This window comes from Myotis yumanensis, unplaced genomic scaffold (genome assembly GCF_028538775.1).
Source record: "Myotis yumanensis isolate MYYU_CA2020_CCGP unplaced genomic scaffold, mMyoYum1.0.hap1 SCAF_3, whole genome shotgun sequence".
Lineage (NCBI taxonomy): Eukaryota > Metazoa > Chordata > Mammalia > Chiroptera > Vespertilionidae > Myotis > Myotis yumanensis.
Window position 1 is genome coordinate 137,770,906 of NW_027223754.1, and position 13,430 is coordinate 137,784,335.

At 37.4% G+C, this 13,430-nt stretch overlaps 1 protein-coding gene across 1 annotated transcript in view; it reads right to left on the bottom strand.

The window, feature by feature from the left end:
- Positions 1–13,430, bottom strand: part of PTPRQ (protein tyrosine phosphatase receptor type Q) — a 213,317-nt gene that overhangs the window by 176,270 nt on the left and 23,617 nt on the right. The window contains exons 7-8 of the mRNA XM_070409661.1: positions 9,245–9,417; positions 675–855 (exon numbers count right to left, since the gene is read on the bottom strand). Coding sequence (XP_070265762.1) covers positions 675–855; positions 9,245–9,417 — 354 coding nt within the window. The remainder of the gene's footprint in view (positions 1–674; positions 856–9,244; positions 9,418–13,430) is intronic.

The window sequence follows — 13,430 nt, forward strand, 5'->3', positions numbered from 1 at the left end:
CATCAATAAAGTAACACTTTTAATTTGCAACAGGACAAATATCAAATCAGAGAAAAGGAGAAAATGTTCTCACTTAGCATTTCAGAAAAAAACAGAGAGAGAATTTAAATGGCTGCTCTCTAACCAAGTACTTTTAATTTGCTATACATGGCATTCTCCTTTTAGAAACAATAAGATCCACTGACCCTGAAGAGCAAGTGTACACCCTAATGACATCACCACGTCGTTGGGGCACCTACACCTGTTTATCACTTGCATGCACTCGAGTTGTAACTTTCTGACCTATTTACCTTTAGTGACATTTGAAAACCTATTAGTCAAAAGCTGCAGAGAGGGTGAGGCCTGTAAATGATTTGAAGATATGTTCATCCCTCCCCATCACACCTGCTTTGGCAACTGTAATAACTGATTGTCTATGCAGCTTGGCCAAAGACTCTAGGGTGCTACTTTCTCTGGGAGGAAGGTCAAATGGGTTAGAAGGGGCCAGCGCCTGCCTGTGTGGCATTTCCATTTGCTGCATGAGGCTATCCAACAGTTAAAGAAGAAAAAAATCTGACTCCAGCCCATGAACCATTAATAATTTGGCTGAACTCCAAGCTGAGGTTCATATCTGTACTAGCTAGCAAGCACTGGTGGTTTCAATGCATTTGATAGAACATAAAAACTGTACCTACCAACTGTTAAATGCTGGTCTTCAGCTCTATTCCTCACAGGAAAGTTATTATGTGGATGACTGTTATACATAACTGAAGCAATCGCATACAGGTCAGAAGATATCTCTGCTGAACCCTCAAATAATTCTGCCATTGACTCTACTACGTTCACAGTTTCTGGAGTGAGCGGGTTGTTTATATACTGTAATTAAAAATAGGTATTTACAAAAACCGCTTATAACCATTGTATTAACAATGACTTCATTCAAGTATTAATTTAAGAAACTTTGGAATTACCCTTTTTGAAAAATATATTATTTCCATGACTCCTGTCTCCTTTATATTCCAAAATTTTATTCTGAAGCTACTAAAATCCCACATGATATTACACAGTGATCACTCCTGTGTCTTAAGAGACTAATACTGGATTGTGGGAAGAAGCAGATATTTGTTTCTGACTTCAGTTGTTGTAAAATTCAAAATCCTCATGCAAAGACTCCAGGACTAAAATATTTTAATTGTCCCCCCCCCCCCCAAAAAAAAAAGTATTCTAGGAATACTGCCTTATACCAGGTGTGAGAGGCCTGCATGACTGCTTAATACACGTTAGGAATAGGAGTTTATCTATGATGGAGTGTAGTTGCAGACATGAACAAAACTGCATGGCAATGGTTTTCAAACAGGTTCACGGTAGACCTACCTATCCAAGGCTCTGTCCCTAAGGGATATTTTAAGTAACTGTGATTGTTCCTAGAGCCATAATGTTCACACACGTCAACTTCACCAAAGTGGCAGATATTGAAGTAAAAAATATCAGGAGCAGGTTACGAATATTTAGAGGTTTTTGTTGGGATAACAAGATGACTTTTCCCACCCCACACAGCATAGCTGATTGAAACAGAATGAAAAAAAGACTCTTTTGGCCAAATAGTCATGGCTATTTTTCATGGATTGTCAACCTTGAAAATAAAATTAAATATTAATTGAAGAAAACGTTGCCTTAATAACCAAATGCAATGTTTGGACTTTGGATTCTAATTACAACATATCTACCAATACAGACTTTGAAGATAATCAGGAAAATAAGAATATGGTCTAGGTATTAGATGATACCAAAACAATGTTAGTAATTTTGTTAGTTGTGGTAATGGGATCATTGAATGAATTAAAACATCCATGTTTTTTAGAGATTTGCACTTAGACGTGTAGGATCAAAATTTATTTTAAAATATGTTCACAAAAGTAGCAATAACAACACAAGAGAGCTGAGGCAAGAATGGGAGAATGTTGACAATTACTCAGTCCTGGTGATGGGTAATTGGGAGTTCATCATTCTCTTTTCTCTCCTTTTATGTCTGCTTAAATTTTCCAAAATAAAATAGTTTTTAAAAGAAAAAAAAGTTTTTGTCTATTTTATTTCAAGTTCTGCTTCAAAATTCACTGCTAAAACATTTTATTTAAAAAAAATAAAATTACCCTATTTATTCTCAATTATAAATTTCTCAGGATTTATAAGTCATAATATGGGTTTTATTTATTTATAAGCTTTGGTACAGTTGTCTTTTAATTATCTTATATGTTTAGGGGTTGTTTTTACTCACAGAAACAAAACCAAGTTTTTGATTCCTTATTAATATAAAGCACTTAGTATTTTAAAAAAATAGATGCTCAAGAAAGAAAAGTCTCAGGAAAGCTAAACATTTTAAGGCAGTTTATTTAATTATGGACAAAGGTCATTTAAACATTAACTTTTCTGAGAGATAAAATAATGGAGAAAAGATTCAAGAAAATTTCCAGTTCTCCAAATAATATTTTTGAGATAAAATTATCTAAATCTTGTTACACCTTTATCCAAAAAAGTATCATGATAAAGAGCAGGGGGACACATATATGATCCATTCCAAAATGTGTGATTAAAAAACTCTGGAGAGGGAACCCTATAGGGGACTAGTGAAAGGTCTTCTGTCTCCCAAGGATTCACTTCAGCTCTGCCTCCACAAAAAAATCAGGGAGGGCATGAAGCACAAACACATAACTCAGAGATGCTCTGGTATTTCAGTCGATAGTTTATGCCCAACCACACAGCTGTTCCCACTATTAATCAGCCCCTCTGAAAATCTACTGTGTACAAACTACTATAGAAGGTACAATGAGGTAGTACAAAGAATTTCGCCCTGAACAATTATTTTGCATTAAATCTCTCAATATGTATACCCATGTCAGATAAATTATTGAAATTAAATCCTAGCATCCCATCAGTTAACTAGGCTAAGCATGTCTCTTGATATACTGCCACTTCAAGGTAAGAGTTGACCTGAATACTCTATCCGCAATTCTCCCAAATTCTGGTATTCATTGGAAAGGCCCTCCTTAACTTGGGCAATGATAAGAACATTGGGTTCTTCGTAACCTAGAATGTTACTAATTATCATGAAGTGTGCCACTTGTGGTATTTCTGATATTTTGCCTCTATTAAAAAAAAAACCCACTAGATTCTAATCTGTTTTTAATAGAGGAAAAAGAAAAAAAAATAAGAGCAAAAAATGATGGGAAAGAATCAGAACTTAAGGCGTAATGGGAGGGGCAGAGAAAAGCAGAAGTAGAAATAAAGGAAATCTGAGGCAGAGGGAAATCCATTGCAACTTCCAAAAGTTTGGGACTCACTGAGTTGGCCTAAGGTTCTCCCCCTCAGCACTACTGACATTCCATGCTAGGTCATTCTTTTTCTAAGGAGCTGTTGTGTGCACTGTGGGCGGTTCAGCAGCATCCCTGGTCCCTACGCACTAGAGGCATCCTCCTAACTGACAATAAAAAATGTCTTCAGAGATTGCCAAGTGCCTCCTGGAGAGCAAAATCACCCCCAGCTGAGAACAACCGAGTCAGGGAATGTCACAATTCATCAACATGAAAGGCCTCTTATAAGCTACCCAGGAATCTTTGGAATTTTTGTGAAAGAATTAGGAGTCCTTAGAGTTAAATTCCAAAACCACCTGAATAAACCAACCTGAGTCTACATGTAATATTCTTCATTATAGTTAACCTGGTTTTATTTAAAACAAACCCTAAATATATAGGTATCTATATAGCCTGAATTATATCTACCAATTTAGACTCACTCGAAGTTATGCTGAATTAATAACAATTTATTCTTAAGAAATGCTTCTATATTTTATAATAGACTATAACATGATTTATGTTATCTATTATGAAGCAATAGTAAAAAGAAAAGTTTACAATTAGCATATGTTTGACATCTCCCAACAGATACCATATCATTCTGTACATTATTTGGGTGAAGGAATCCTTAAGGCTTGATTCTGTTTATGTTCCTATTGCTCAATAAAGTAAACTTATCTCAAGCAATCCTAAACAGCTACTGAATCCTGTTCTCAGCCTCATTCCATAGCAATTGGCCAGCATTTAGCTGGCAAACATTAATAAACTTGAAAAATATGTTGTATGAAAAATATGTACTTGAACGAATCTCAGAAATTGTAATACTGGGTAGCAAGATGGTATCTTCTGGAAGAAAATGTCCCAGAGTTCTACCATAAGAATAAGTAAGAGACCTGAGTGTGAAAGTAAACTAAAGAGAGTTTACAGACAGATAAATTTAGGGTACTTCAGGCTTCAATCTCAGTAGAATGAATCCTCCAAAGAAATTAATTTTGTTCATTGCATTGATAGAAGTAGAAAATCTATACTGACGGAGAAATTAATTATGTTCAAGTTGGTTCTAGTAAAACTATATATGGAATATTGTGTTCAGGCAAGTTAAGAGGCTCATTGACAAACAGGCAAATGTATACAGGAGCATAATCAATAATAGGAAGGACCTAGAAATCATGACTAAAGATGTTTCTCATCAGTCTTCAAATGATAAAAAGTTAAATCAATATGTATTATTGTTACTACTTCACAGACTAACAATTAAAGTTATTATGTGTCAAATACAGTATTAAACACTGTTGCCCATGAGCTGTCACTTCATTATGGCATAAGGACATAGGAGATGGAGGCGGAGGCAGTGGAAAAAAAGAAGAAGGTGGAGGAGGAGGAGGAGGAGGAGGAGGAGGAGGAGGAGGAGGAGAAGGAGGAGAGGAGGAGGAGAGGAGGAAGAGGAAGAAGGAAGAAGGAAGAAGAAAGAAGGAAGAAAGAAGGAAGAGGAAGAAGAAAGAAAGATGGAGAAGGAAGAAGGAAGGAGGAAGGAGGAAGGAGGAGGAGGAGGAGAAGGAGAAGAAAATTTATGAACAATAAAATGCCAATAAATACATATCTATCAATTGAACCTAAAAATCAAAATAAACAAACAAACAATCTAATGAATAAAATAGAACCAGAGGCATGGAAACATGGAATAGACTGAGGAATCTCAGAGGGAAGTGGGGGAGGGGGTGGAAAGAGATTAACCAAAGGTCTTATATGGATACATGCATTACCTATGGACACAGATAGTAGGGTGGTGAAGGTGGGATGGGAACCCAGGAGAGGGGGGCAATGAGGATGGAAAGGGGGACTTCTGTAATACTCTCAACAATAAAGATTATTAAAAATTAATTAATTAAAATATTTTTAAAAATGATGAATGGTTAAAGAAGAAGTGGTGCATATGTACAATAGAATATGACTCAGCCATAAGAAAAGAGTGAGATCTTGCCATCTGTGACAACAAGAATGGACTTAAAAGGTATTGTGCTGCGTGAAATAGGTCAGACAGAGGAAGATAAACACCATATGAATTCACTTATGTGTGAAATCTAATGAACAAAATAAATGAAGAAGTAGACCAGAAACAAACTCATAGATACAGAGAATATTTTAATGGTTGCTAGAGGAGATTGGGGGAATAGGTAAAAAAGGGGATTCAGAAGTACAAATTGGCAGTTATAGAAATGTCATGGGGATGTCAAGTGCAGTATAGGGAAAATAGTCAATAATATTGTAATAACTATGTATGATATCAAATGGGTACTAGATTAACAGGATGATCCCTTTGTAAGTTATATAAATGTCTAATCACTGGATTGTACACCTAAAGCTGATATAAATTTGTACATCAACTGTAATTGAAAAATCCTATATAATAAAGAGCTTATATGCAAATAGTCATCATACCCTTACACCATCACGCCTTAACTGCTCAGACACTTAACACTGGGGAGAGGAATGGGGACCAGGCAGGCACAAATGAGCTCACAAGAGAGGAATGGGGACCAGCTAGGCACAAATGAGCTCTCAAGAGAGGAATGGGAACCAGCCAGGCTGTGGCCCAGGAAAGGGACAAGTCACACACCCCAAGGTCCCGGGTGCCAGCGGCTGGAGTTGCAGCCCAGGACAGGGACAAGCCACCCATCCCACAGTCCCAGGTGCCAGCGGCTGAGCCTGCACCTGAGCCCCAGGAGAGGGACAATCTGCCCGCCCCAGCCCAGGAGAGGGACAAGCTGCACGTCCCGCGATCCCAGGCACCAGTGGCTGTGGCCCAGGAGAGGGACAAGCCGCCTGCACCGTGGTCCAGAGCACCAGCGGCTGTGCCTGTGGCCTGGGAGAGGGACAATCTGCCTGCCCCGCAGTCCTGGGCGCCTGTGTCTGTGGCCCAGGCAAAGCCACCTGCCCATGGTGCCCTGTGGCTGCAGTCGGCCCAGGCGAAGCCAGCCCGGGTCCTGGGTGCCTATGGCTGGCCAGAGGGAGGAAAGCCCAGGTCTCAGGTGCCCGTGACCAGCCAGAGGAGGGAATTCTGGATCCCAGGTGCGGGGCATGGTAAAGGTGGTTAGGGGCGATCAGGCCAGCAGGGGAGCAGTTAGGGGCAATCAGGCAGGCAGGCAGAGGTGGTTAGGGGTGATCAGGCAGGCAGAGGTGGTTAGGGGTGATCAGGTAGGCAGACAGAGGGGTTAGGGGCAATCAGGCAGGCAGGCAGGCAAGTGGTTAGGAGCCAGCAGTCCTGGATTATGAGAGGCAATCAGACATCCCCCCAGGGGTCCCAGATTGGAGAGGGTGCAGGCCCCCTGTGAATGAATTTTTTGCACTGGGCCTCTAGTAAAAATATATTTTTTAAAAGAGTGACTGGAAGAAAAATGTCATCCTAAGACAGGTGCCAACATCAAGAAAAAGGATAAGCCCTGACCGGTATGGCTCAGTGGATAGAGCGTCGGCCTGTGGACTGCAGGGTCCCAGGTTCAATCCCGGTTAAGGGCATATACCTTGGTTGCGGGCACATCCCCAGTAGGAGGTGTGCCGGAGGCAGCTGATCGATGTTTCTCTCTCATCGATGTTTCTAACTCTCTATCCCTCTCCCTTCCTCTCTGTAAAAAATCAATAAAATATTTTTTTTTTTTAAAAAGGAAAAGGATAAGAAATTAATACACTAACCCAGAGGTTTCATCTGTTATCTCATATATTCCTCACTCTCTGAAGTGGGTAGATTAAGCCCGGCTTTTAAAATGAGGGCACCAAATCTCCAAAGGTTGATTTGTCTAAGTTCTTGACCTAGAACAGGGCAGAGCCAATGCTAGGATCCTGGCCCGTTTGAATTTAGAGCCTTAGCCATATCTGTCTCCCTGCAAGGTGAACCCAAACACCATCTAATGAAGAAGGTACCATCACAAAAGTAAAGTATAATGTCTCCTGTATTGAGAGATGATAAGGGAACTAACATTGAGTGTCAACCAAGGCAAATGGTCCAATGCCATGATTAATAATCACAACAGAAACTGCCAGTTACCAAAACAGTCACAGGAATGTAAAGTACAGCATAGAGAATGCAATCAATAACTTTGTAATAACCATGTATCAGATGGGTACTAGACTTATCTGGGTGATCACTTCATAAATTATATAAATGCTTAATCACTATGCTATGCACCTGAAACTAATATAATATTGTATGTTAACTGTAACTTAAATTTTTTTTAAAAAAGAAAAATCTATGCTAAAATATAATCACAATAAGTCACAATTATTTAGCACAGTACTTACTACCTGCCAACTTACAGTTCTAAGTTCTTTACATATATTAATCTATGAAATCCTTATTACCAATCTTTTGTTTTAGGGATTCTTATAATCCCTATCTTAGAGAAAAGGAAACTGAAGTTCAGAGATGCCAGGCCAACTTTCTCAAAGTTAATTTGTCCATAAAGACAAAACCAAGGTTTAAACCCAAGTATTCTCTCTTATATCCATGCTCTTAACTTCTCTGCCCAGTACAGCCCAGTGAGTGACAAAACCCAGATTTATATGGTTCCAAAGCTCATGTTCTCCCTACTGTGTCACAGGGATTGCAGATCATATAGACAGAAGCAAAATTACAAAAAAAGTCTCTCTAGAACCTCCTCTTCCCTTCAAGAGAAAACCAAGTGTGAAAGACCTGTCACCTAAATCCCAAAAGAGCTATCTATCTAATATAACACCTTTTTGGCAGGAGTGAAGGGTTGAGTTTTTGCCTTTTACCTGAGTATCAGAGAAAGTAGAACTCAACATCTTTTCACAGAAGAAAGGAGTCAACACAGGATTAAAATTGAACCCTAGTCTGGAGATGGTGAACAACTCAGAGTAATAATCCTGGGCAGCCAGAGTGCATTGAGCACCTAGAAGAGTCAACTTTCAAATAGATGCCAGAAACAGAGGAAGGCTGGGGTTAGAAACAGAGTGACTAGCATGTGGGGAAAATAACAGCACAATTGGAAGAAGCAGTGATTTTAAACCAAAACAGTAGAAGCCAACTGGTGAATAACCATTGGGCAGTGCCTCCAAGCTAGTCCTCCAGGTGAACTCACTGGTCCTAAGTTTGTTTATTCTATGTGTTCCCAGCAAGCAGTGTGCAGGTGATATTTGATTGAGTTGTACACTTGAAACCTGTATGGTTTTGCAAACCAATATCACCCCAATAATTTCAATTAAAAAAAACAATCTGGATTTGACAAGTCTGGAGGCTTAGGGGTCCTCACAGTGAAGAGCTGGCTGGGCGAGACGAATAAATCAGTGAAGGAAAGTCAGGGCTGCTTGTGCTTCCTAACAGAAACAAAGGCAAAAAGCAAGACTTCCAGGGTGGCCAGAACAAAAACACTGTCCTGTTATTTTACATCTATAATATGATTTAATTTCTTTTATTTAGTTATTTGATTTCGTTAATAAAATGTACTTTTTTAAAAAATAAGGCAGCTCTGAGAAATTTACTCTCCTAAGGCTAAACAGACATAACCATTTGTCAACAATAGCTACTAAAATGACTGTACCTATTGTTGTTCCAATTGCAAACACAACCTTAGTAGGATTATTTAAATTATAATAGGAGTTTTGAAACAATTATTAACTGAATTACCATAATAATATTCATATATGAAAGGACCTTTTGCCTACTTAATTGCTCAATTAACGTTTTTCATATGCTGAAAGAGAATAATAACATTTCACTAATAATATCTGTCTTAAAATGAAATATGATCCAACTAGATTATCAACAAGGCCCAAATTTACTTCACATTATACTAAAAGCTTGTCAAGTATTTTGTGTGAGTGATTGAAAACCTTCCAAGTTATCCTGTGCCAGGACCAAGTAGAAAGGGCTCACCAAGATGTAAAATAAAAGGCAATACCTCATCTTTTCCCGTGAGCAAAGTATTTTCCAAAATCATTCCGGTCTCTGAAACTAGCACTTTCACTCGGTATTGGTTAATGATTCCATTTGGTTGTCGTGGTTTCTTCCAAGTAATTCTTATTTGTGTGGCTTCTACTTCTGCAAGCTGTAAATCAAATACTGCACCTGGAACTAAAAATGTAAATAAAAATAAGGATGTGGAAATTTTAAAAGACATTTTCAAATTTTAAAAATTTTCCAAATTCCTAATGATTTAAGATCTATAAGAAATTCGTCTAGAAAACAGGCTAAAGCAATTATTAATTTATCAATAATTAAATATGTATAAGAATCTTTAAATACATGGGTATTTAAAGTTAAATTTCTACACATTGTTCTCAAAAATGAAAATAAGAAATAAGATAACGTGGAATAATTTCCCCAAATCAAAATGTCATAATATTTGTTCCAATAATTACATTAATAAAAAATAACTTCCCAGACGAAGCTGTTTTTGGATGATTAATGCACAATAGAAACCTTGAAGGCTTTATACAAATTATAGCAACATACCAAAAAACAACATCTAGAAGACTTGGAATACAATGAAATGTAGTTGGTAAATTCAATTAAGCTATCATTTAATTTATTACATAAGATTGTTTGAAGAGTTGATTTTTATCTGCTGGTTTTAAAAATTAATTACATGAGTCTCAAATTTCAGGCACTCTTACATATTTCAGTAAAGAAAAACAGGGACAAACTAATTGGTTTAAGACCAAGCACCAAATACTTAAAACAAGTTCTAGATCACTGGTTCTCAACCTTCCTAATGCCTCAACCCTTTAATACAGTTCCTCATGTTGTGGTGACCCCCAAACATAAAATTATTTTCGTTGCTACTTCATAACTGTAATTTTGCTACTGTTATGAATTGTAATGTAAATATCTGATATGCAGGATGTATTTCCATTGTTCGCGACCCACAGGTTGAGAACTGCTGTTCTAGATATAAAGTCACCAAAAGTGACACCTAGGAAACCTCCAGTGCAAAGGAGTAATGGATCAAGGACAAACTGCCCTGGGCCTTTGTCCACATTTTTCATATAACTCAATGTGTACAAATTCACCCCTCCATCCTGTTTCCTTATCTATAAAACTGGTGTAATTATATCATTCCTGTTACTATGTAAGGTTTCTGTAAAGAACAAGTGATTCAAGAGAATTTATAAAATGTTGGTTCAAGAAAGAAAAAATATGACAGAAAAATATTGTTCTTTATAATCAGGATGTGGTAACATATTAAATTCATTTTCCTAAGCTGAGGTATTTCACATTAGTAAAGGTTTAGCAAATTTCACTTAGAAGAGAGACACCTTAAGGGGGGGGAGGTATAATATGAATGAAAAGTTACTCTGTTCCCTTTTAAGATAACATAAAGAAATTAAAAATTAATGTCACAACTTCCATAAATATCCTATAAAATAAAACCCTAGGTAGCCTCCCTCACATCATCATAAGATGGCCACCACAAGGTGGCCACCACAAGATGGCCAGCAGGGGAGGGCAGTTGGGGGGGACCAGGCCTGCAGGGAAGGGCAGTTAGGGGCAACCATGCCTGCAGGGGAGGGCAGTTGGGGGCAACCAGGCTGGCAGGGGGGGGGCAGTTGGGGGCGATCAGGCCAGCAGGGGAATGGTTAGGGGGTGATCAGGCTGGCAGGCAGAAGCAGTTAGGGGCAATCAGTCAGGCAAACAGGCAAGCGTTTGGGAGCCAGCAGTTCTGGATTGTGAGAGGGGTCCCAGATTGGAGTGGGTGCAGGCTGGGCTAAGGGACACCCCTTCCCCATGCATGAATTTCGTGCACCAGGCCTCTAGTTATCTATAATTAGTGAATAGAATCATGCTTAAATTAACCATGAAATTAAACTATATGGCATTTTCATCCAGTAATTAAGAGTGTTTTCTCTATCTCTATGATATAACCATTTAAAAAGCTCTCTAGATATTGTAATAATATAAATACTTCTAAACATTTTTGAATAGTTAATGGCCAGATGGATGAATAAGTCATTCAGGCCGAAGAACATATTATTTGATTATTACAGGCAAGATTCTAGTGTCCAGTGAGGGTAAAATCTGTGCTGAAAAGTGGAGATAAACATAACATGGCTATACATCTGTAATTTGCTAATCCTTTGAATCTTCTGTTCTAAAAACATTTTGGTATATCTCTAAATAGAAGGATAACTCTTTAGATTGATCTCCCACAGGAGTTCTAATCTCAAGAGTAAACTGTCCTTTGAAGGACGGAGGAAGAGTTCTAGGCTAGGATCCCACAATTATTGATTCATTCATTCATCATTCAACAGAGCACTCATATAGTCACACTGCTCTGAGCACCTGGAGACAGAGGGAGAAATAAGATAGATAAAACATTTTGCACAGGTCACCTCTTATACAAGTTTTATTTCATTAACAGATATTGTCCCCAGAGCTTATTTTTTTATTATCATATTTACCAACACATATTTTTCAAAGGTGGAGAAACTTTCCAATTGACTGAGTAGTGTGAAAACAACTCGGCCATTTAATTAGCAATGCTCCCATTCCACCTTTCTTCTATATTGTATTTTGGCATCACTATGTAGATAAAACCTTAGCCAGTATTGCATAACATATTTATAGAAGAGAAAGGTCATTTTCTATTTAATTTGAATTCATGTAGTGGAATCTCAATTTATGAAGCCAATTTAATGATTGCATTAATCAGATTAATCAGGCAGCTAAACCTTGCCTCCTAGAAAATAAGTGAAATTTGATGTAACAGTTAGTTCCATTTGATGTAACACATTAATGTAGTAGGATACCACAAACCACCCAGTACATAGTTGGCCATCTCTTAGTTAGACAACTTAGGATAGTAACAGATAGTTTCTTCATCTTCTAATTTAGGAGATGTTTTAATATAACTTAGTAAGTATTGCCCCATGATACTAATGCCTAAAATTATGATTCAAGTAAAAATTAAATGGTTCTATATTACCTTAAAAATGTACCCCAAACTTGTATCAGAATGACTGCATACCTATCTTTCTTTTTTCTTATAAAAGAAGAAAAAGCTTAGGGGATAAAGGAAATGAAGTAGACAGCATTGTATCTTATCTTCAGAAAGATATTTGATCTGTTATGCCACAAATTCTTTATAGGGAAACCAGAGAAGTGTGGATTAGATCAAGCTCCTTTAATATTGATACCAAATTAACTAAAGAAAATCAAACACATAAGGCACTTAGTTATTGTATTGCAGGGACTATATAAAACTCGAGTCAATACATCTATAAATTTTGCTAATAAATGAGAAACAGAGTTGATTTATGGTTGGTAAAAAATATTCCAAATGACTTTAAGTTTTCAAATAAAAAACTATAAGAAAAAACAAAATGAAGACAAATGACACTGGGTAAAGAAAATACATTAAAATAATTTTTACCATTATGGAGCAAATTCAATTTCCATTAGAAACACATTGTAAAAAAAAAAAAACTGTTGAAAAATAAATGTCACTGAAAAACACAAAGTTGACAGTCTCTCAGTGATTTCCCTACACAAAGTTTTACTTCCATTTTCAGAAAGTAACAAGTTGAAATCACTGAAAACAAAAGTCTAACTTCTATAGCCTATTTATGGGGAAGTAAATATGGCTTCCAATACTTTGTCTGCTTTATATGACGTTAAACTCATTACAAAACATGTGACACTAGTGATAGAAACATTATTAGGCGATATTGAAGCAACAAAGTTTACTTAAGATTTGTTTTTGTTGTTAATCCTTTCCATTTATTTATTTTATTTTTTTAGAGAGAATAGAAGGAAGGGAGAGGGAGAGAAAGAGAAACATTGATGTGAAAGAGATACATTGATTGGTTGCCTTCCACATGCATCCTGACCTGCAACCCACGTACGTGCCCTTGACCAGGAATCAAACCTGCAGAGCAGACAGAGGCTCTAACCAATTAGCAACACCGGCCAGGGCACGTAAGGTTTTTTAATCCCCATACAAATAATAAGAAAATGCTGTTGTCTATGTTCAGGAGCACTGTCTCATTTTGCTGTCTCTCATTTGGGTAACTCATGACATTTTGTAGCACTGGAGATTATTAAGTTACCATTTTTTCCTCAAAATCATTTTTTTCATTCTTATGTAA